The sequence below is a fragment of the Triticum urartu genome, chromosome 1A, assembly GCF_056163025.1.
Source record: "Triticum urartu cultivar PI428250 chromosome 1A, HENAU_Tu73, whole genome shotgun sequence".
NCBI classification, from domain to species: Eukaryota; Viridiplantae; Streptophyta; class Magnoliopsida; order Poales; family Poaceae; genus Triticum; species Triticum urartu.
Window position 1 is genome coordinate 234617917 of NC_141873.1, and position 7250 is coordinate 234625166.

General features: G+C 42.7%; 1 protein-coding gene across 2 annotated transcripts; it reads left to right on the forward strand.

The window, feature by feature from the left end:
• Nucleotides 1-2682: 2682 nt before the first annotated feature.
• LOC125554771 (uncharacterized) lies at nt 2683-6971 on the forward strand. Of its 2 annotated transcripts, XM_087517610.1 has the most exons (5): nt 2683-3172; nt 3919-4189; nt 4765-4876; nt 5176-5278; nt 5640-6971. In XM_087517610.1, exons 2-5 carry the CDS (start codon nt 4051-4053, stop codon nt 5868-5870), a joined length of 585 nt encoding a protein of 194 aa, XP_087373736.1. In that variant the 5' UTR covers nt 2683-3172; nt 3919-4050; the 3' UTR covers nt 5871-6971. The 2 variants fall into 2 exon arrangements, 1 of the variants encoding a protein (XP_087373736.1); XR_007304443.2 differs by lacking the exons at nt 2683-3172; nt 3919-4189; nt 5176-5278; nt 5640-6971 and adding an exon at nt 4431-4495 and having other exon boundaries at nt 4765-5169.
• Nucleotides 6972-7250: the final 279 nt, after the last annotated feature.

Below are 7250 nucleotides of genomic sequence, written 5' to 3' on the forward strand. Positions count from 1 at the left end.
GAGTCAGGGGTGCCACGCAACCACGTGGTTTGATAGATGAGACTGGTCAGTGCTGTCAAAGCCATGCGGGGCTGTCATCACAAACCAAGCGCGAGATACTTCACGGCTAAGGAAAAGTTGCATGGGGAAATTTCCAACATCAAGCTCGATACAGAGACGACGAAGAACCCATCGGAAAATAAAGAGAGGGCGCGACGGCTCTTTGGATACACTTGGACAAACAAGACGTCATATGTGGGAAGGATTGTTGAATGAGTTTTCAAGATCAACATCTCAAGATGAAGAGCAGATCGGAAGATCCGAGGAGCATCTCCAAATTGAAAACCGGATTATAGGCTACTGAAGGTGTCCTGGATTAAGGGTCGCTCACCATGTTGTCTCCCGGATAGATGGGCCAGGCCGAGGACCCCATGTCAGCTCACCAGTGGGACACATCAAGGCAGCCTATAGCGCATAGAAGGTATATTTTTGAAGACTTGGTGCATACTCCAAGATTTAGGTGTCGTCTATAACACGATTACCTTATCCGTATCCACCCTTACTGTAACACTAGACCCCCTATCTATATAAACTAGGGGTAGGCTCATAGGTGACATCATCGATCTCATGGTAGATCAACATGTACTTTGTACCCCATCCCAAATCAATAACACAAGCAAGACGTAGGGTTTTATCTCCTCGGAGAGCCCGAACCGGGGTAAAATCCTTCTCTCTGCTACCATCGCATCTAGGCTACTAGCTCGGAAACCCCTACCCGAGACCAGCCGGAATCGACTCCGTCATAGAGCATCCCGCATCCAATCCCAAGGTCGCCCCATCAGAATCGAGTCTGTGTCCGCCCATTCTCCCGCCGCCATCACCATGACCGCAGCGCCGACGCCTCTAGCCGCGATGACCGGACACATCTTTGGGCACCTTGATGCGCTAGAGCGTTGGGCATCGTCCGACCGTCCTGCTATTGCACTGTTGTCCGGAGTGTGTTTGATGAGAACATGGCTACCGCAGTTACACCCATATCCCCTGCTGTTTTACCTCTTGGAACAATTGCTAGAGCTCGCATACGCCAATTAAATTATCAGGTACTTTCGTTTCTTGGTAATGTTTCTAGTGTTCATGAGAATATGATGCTGCCTAACTTAGATACATCTGTGTTGCTTGCAATTGAAGGGCCTAGCACGGACAACAAGGATGAACATTGGAGCATCGTCAAGCACGGAGATGAAGGTGCGTGCCAAGAGAGCAAGAACAGAGGTTCAAGTGGAGATTTCTGGACTTTGAAGCCACCATGATGACATACAAGAAGATGGACGAAATATACAAGATGGCCTTTCATAAATTTCGTCCATAGCTTATTATTGGTGTTGCGCCACCTTATTTTGGGCCATGCCCATGTAATCCATTTTTAGAGTCCATACTGTAGGGGAAATGACTTAGGAGGTGTTTTAGTCCCACCTTGCCTAGGGTGGACGAAATCCCCTCTCTTTTCCCTATAAATATAGACCTTAAGGCATCGTTTAGACTTGGGTTTTATTTAGTTAAAAGTTAGCCATCGCTACAACTTTGTATACTTCGTTTGTGTCCAACGACCAGACCAAGACCGCTTATGAAACCCCACTTTTATAAATACTTCATCCATACTCGCAATATTCAGATTGCTTAATCATATTCTTGCTTGTTTTTCGATTGCTTGCAGGAATAGACTTTCGTGGTCAGGTTGATCGTGCTCCAGCATGGTCAATAACCTATCGGAGTTGGTTTAGCGATTGCTAAGGCGCAACATCGTGCACGTTTGTAGTCAGATCGTCAAAGTCGTCTCCACCAAATCGATAGTTATCATCTCATTGAAAGATCAGGACCCTCGCCCATATCAAGTGGTATCAGTTTTCAGGTTGCTCGGTGAGATTCTACCAGTTTTTTGTAGTCTAGATTGCATCTGTTCTTCATACCTAGAGTCCAAGAAAAAGCAACAAAAAAAGTGCAGTTTAGTTCATCCCTGTCCCAGACAGTCCGAGCCTTTTTGCCATTACCACTTAGTTTTTGTTCTGTTGAATTTTCGGTTGCATCGTGAGTCGAGTTGCTGGTTTCTAGTGTCTAGTCTTTTAGAGTTTCGAATTCTAGTCACGTTTTGTTCACGCCGCATCCGCAAACACTGCCATCCACCTCGTTGTCATATTCCGCTGCCACTGCCGCCATCACCACCATCCATCCATTGTTGTCGTTCCATCTTGATTCATATTGAAGAGAGAGAAAAATTATTGCGGTTGTTTGCTGTAAGAGAGAAAGGACAGAGTTTTCAAGAAGAAGAAAAAATACATTGGTTACATGAGAAGAAAATCAGAGAGAAATTTATTTTGAAGCGAAAATAAAAAGTAGAGAAGACCTCGTGAGGAAGTTGTGATGCGTTTGGATTCTCTCCTATAACTTGGGTCGGTTGGAGTTTGGGAAAGAAGGAAAGTGTTGATGCGGTCGGAGTTTACCAAAAAAAATAATAGCAACCCACGTGGATCCACACGTTTTTGAGAGATCATCTATCTACTATCTATCTATCTATCTATCTATCTATCTACTATCTATTATCTACTATCTATCTATCTATCTACTATCTACTATCCACTATCTACTACCACTATAAAAGCACGAGAGGGTGGAGAACCAAATCATTCTATCCATCGAAACCTGCAATCTGATGGTCTATATCCCTCCAGCATACTAAACGCGTTTTATACTTTAATTACCCACCATGTCATTGGGTTAACATCCTCACCAACAGGTCGCTGCCCTCTGCTCTCTCGCGACCACGCCCTCGGGGCAGTTTTCCATTGCCCAGCGCCCCACACCTCGCCCCACCTCTTCCCTCCCCGCCAGCCACCGCCTGCCTCCATCTGCACGCGTCGCCGGACCGCCGCGTCCACGCGTAGCCCGGACTGCCGCCCACGCTCCAGGCGCCCGGTCCGCCACGCCCACGCTTGAGGCGCCCAGGCCGCCCCATCCACGCTCCAGGCGAACCGCGGCGCCCACGCTCGAGGCTCCCGGGCCGCCCCCTCCATGCTCCAGGCGGACCACGGCGCCATAGCTCCAGGCGCCCGGACCGCCACGCTCACGCTCCAGCCGCTCGGGCCGCCGCGTCCATGCACCGCCCGGTCACAGGCACCGCTGGTCCTCCACACTGCAGGTGCTTTCCCCTCACATTCTTCCTGGTTGCAGTGACAATTTTTGGTTTAATTGTACGCATGTTCAATACCACTGCCTTCTAATTTCTGCTGCTGTGAGTTCTAGGCTTGCTTCATAGAGTGCCATAGTTAAAACAGATGCAAACATATGTATTGCAGCAGTGGACTGCATAATGGGATAGTTGTACATAATGGGAAGATGATTCCGATCCGTCTATCTATGTTGAGGCTCCTGCACTTTATCAATGTTGCTTACTCTAAACTTTGTAGTCGCACATTGTACATGCTGTTCCAATGTCTGATTATTACATATGCTTTTTCACCTCTTTCTGTACTTTGTTGATTTTTCTTTAACATTAGTGTTTTTCCTAAAGGATGAGCAAGAGTAATCCAGACAAAGTTCCAGGAATGACTACGCATCGTTCCCCATTTAAAGACATAACGAACTCGTCTATGATTGAGAATGCAAATGTCACTACTAATAGTCAAGAAGCAAAAAAGAATACATTGTATGCCCGAATGTCTGATGAGAAGAGAGCAACATTCCTTGAAAAACGTTGTATGTCCCGACAAGAAAAGAAGTCTCAGGCTCTGAATATTGTTAATGGTCAACTAACACTTGAGGCACATGCTCCGTTAGGATCCAAGGAATGTACACCTTTGAGAAACATAACCAACACACACACAAATGGTATGTTCATACTCTGCATATCATAATTATTGAATGACCATTTGCTCATTTTGCTAGGAGGTTTGTCTCCTGCGTTGTGCCAGATGCAACATGTACTGAAGCCGCAGGACGCCCTTGAACAGCGGGATCTGCCGCCTCCCTTGGACTTCGCCGGCAAGGCGTGATCCGTCGTCGCCACCCACTCCTCCCATGGGAGGATGCGGCTGCTATCATCAACCTCCGCTCCATGGGCGTGCTCCCAAATTCAGTATGTTAGATTTGCAGAGACTGATGTTGCATGACGCAAGAAGAAACATGTGGTTCTGTTGCGAATCACCGCAGCGATGCAGTAAGTTTCTAGATTGATGCTATTGTTACTGCACATGAGGGAATACATGGTTATTATTTTGACCATATAGGTGCCATGGAAGCTGGAGAATTTTTATCTACTATACTTGTTCGTTGCCTGCATCATATTGCAGTTCCAAAGTCCACATAAGGTATTCCATTAACATTTCGTACACCATTTTTCCGCCACTCGATCACATAATGAATATCATGAACATTCATACCAAGTTATTTTGTGTCCTATCAGGAATTTTAAATAATACATAATTCATTGGCGTGTACTCTGTCATAGGATGTTGCTTTACATGTAAGATTGTTATCCCCTTTCTAATGCTAATGATGAAGATAATCCTTTTCTGGAATTAAGCTTCATTTAGAGTGGATAATGTATGGTTGTGCATATGTTGTGTATTTTTTATATTAGATGCATAAACTTTTCTGGTATTAAAACAAGTGAGATTGGTTACAAATAAACAAGTTAGTTCAGCAGCATTCACGTTTTACAACTGGAATCATTTTTGCCAGAGTTATTCCGACCTTTTGGCAAAGTGATTGAATTTTTCCTTTGCACTGCAGTTTGGGCGCACCATGTTTTAACTGAGAAGGCAGTTGTTGGTACAGTTAGAGTTCAAAGAGGTCCTTCGACGAGGGTGTGTCAAAACTCAGCTAGGCGCTTCGATGTCAACTGGTAAGAAGTTAGTGCCGTAGGAAGCTAGATAATTGGTAACATGTATAGCATCATAATTTGTAAACTACAACTTAGTGATTTTGTTTTAGAGGCAACAATTGTGGTATCATATTCACTGATTTTTTTCATAAAATAGTTCATTGGGTGCTAGCTATCCCTGAAGACTGGTTGTTGTACATACTGGCTGCTGTACATATTTCAGAATATTTGGCTGCTTGCTAGAGAGTGCATACTGGCTGGTGTACAAATTTCAGAATATTTGCAGTACATAAATATCTTATGATGTTAAAAATTCACAGTGGTTCCTTCGCTACCCTCCTCATTCGGTGTTCCACCTCACCACTCCCCAGCAGTGGGAGCAGAGCAGCCGACGGGTTCCTGGCTTACTTGCCTCGCAAAGAGGTAGTCATGACTGAACCTGAAAAAATGTTGCTTCCTGTATACATTAGTAGAGGAAAAAATGACTTGATTTCTGTAGGAGTGTCTTGTGGATTAAGTGGATATGTAATGTCCTTTTTAAAAAGTGGATAGGTAATGTACTATTCTTGATTGCAACTGGTGCTTTTTTGGAAATTTGATAACACCACAAGCAGCAATCGATTTTGAAAGCCAAAAACATCCAAAACATGTACAGTGGGAGTACTGCCAGTTTAGGAGCAAAGTAACCATTACTAGAGTAATGAATATGAGAAATGAATAGTTGATGAAACTGAGTGCTGTTGTAATTCTCGACAGTGAAATGGTCTTTTTTGTCCCAGTAAAGGTTGGAGGTAGAATCAGCTTCAATCTCGAGTACCCAATTGTAGAGAAGACGAAAGGAGGCACAACATATATGGAAGTACGAACTCTTGCAGTAACAATTTTATGTTTCCAAGTTAGGTTGATGATATTCAACTTAATAGAACCCAAACTTCTGTTGTTGAGTTCAATATACAGTGTCCCGTGTATAGTTTTTAAGGTGTCATGTTTCTCAAGAGAATACATCTGCACGTAAGGAACTAGCTACCAGTATCAATCTAAATGAACAAGCTCATAAGCAGCCTTTTTTGATTCATTCGTTTTATACTTTTGTTGGAGCATAGTTCCATTCATATTTGTGATATACTTACTTTTCTGTATCACTTACAATTTTTGTTTAGCAAAGTGATGTCCCTCTTGAATAATCATATGCTGCTATCCGTTCAGACATTGCAGTTAGCAAATGTAATCTTTTATGGGATTAGATGTGATTTTCTGTTTCATTATACTGATTGTGACATCAATGGGATATTGCGTACAATGTTATAATGTTAAGATGTTGTAAGTACTCATTGTGGTTTCGACATGATGCTTGGTATATGGAGTCTATAGCATCAATGTGATGCATAAGCCTTTCCAAATTAAATCAACTTGTCTGAATTCTTTCCTCTCTTATCGCATGCTTAAGTTTCTTGCTCGTGTTTAGTATGATGCGCAAGAGAGTTGATGCCCACCGAGTTCCAACACTGAAAGATGTGCATCTCATTATACCTAAAGCACACCCCAAGTAGCAAATCCTGAATGGGATGATGTCTTTTTTTCTTCTGCCGTCGTCGATTACCAGCTCGTGTTCCAAAAAACAAAGACAACTGACTACCTTTCAAACCACTAAAGCATATTATTTAGTTTTTCTAACGCTCAAGATAATGATAATGCATATATCTACAAGAACTGGTCTGATTATTTTGCTTTTAGTTTATTGCACTCATGGAATGCGAAGGAACTAAATCTACCAATTTGCAGGGTCAATATTCATTATTTCATGATTTTATGTTCTACTATGCAAAAACTTAGATTGACTTGCTATTTTCATTCGGGATGGTAACCAGATAATGAAGTAATTTTTGGTGCACCTACTCAACTACATCAACAGTGAAGCTGCACACAACATTTCGGATGTTTGAGAGAATTGATCAGCTTCATCAGGAAATACTGCTATAATTTTTTGGCTCTATGAATACGATGAGTCGATGATACATTGAAGTGTCTTCTTGATTTATAATAGTACTTTTTAGTGCAATTAAAATATCTTTCTGGGTATGTTAATTCTTACATATATATTAGTTGAGACGTGCATTTGCACGGGCACGCTTACTAGTAAGGAAAGAAAAGCATTGAATAGGAAAGAGAGTTGATTGCAGATTCGTTTTTCCTTTGGAGCCTTGTTTCTTTTCGTGGTAAAATAGCAAAAAAAAAAAGGTGTGGCAGATCTGTTGGGATTTGGAACGTGATCCTTCCCACGTGTGTTGTTTGACTTTGGAAAGAATCAGAATAAAAAGAGAGAGGACGACTTAATTGGTAGAGTTCGGAAGGAAATAACGTGAGTTATTGGAAAGAAAGGAGGTAAAAAGAAAGA

What these genes read in the sequence shown, in the direction of transcription:
- LOC125554771 (XM_087517610.1), top strand. Translation starts at nt 4,051, where the DNA reads ATGGGAGGATGCGGCTGCTATCATCAACCTCCGCTCCATGGGCGTGCT. An exon ending in AGGCGCTTCGATGTCAACTG is followed by an intron (nt 4,877 to 5,175) that starts GTAAGAAGTTAG and finishes AAAAATTCACAG; the next exon opens with TGGTTCCTTCGCTACCCTCC. An exon ending in CTTACTTGCCTCGCAAAGAG is followed by an intron (nt 5,279 to 5,639) that starts GTAGTCATGACT and finishes GTCCCAGTAAAG; the next exon opens with GTTGGAGGTAGAATCAGCTT.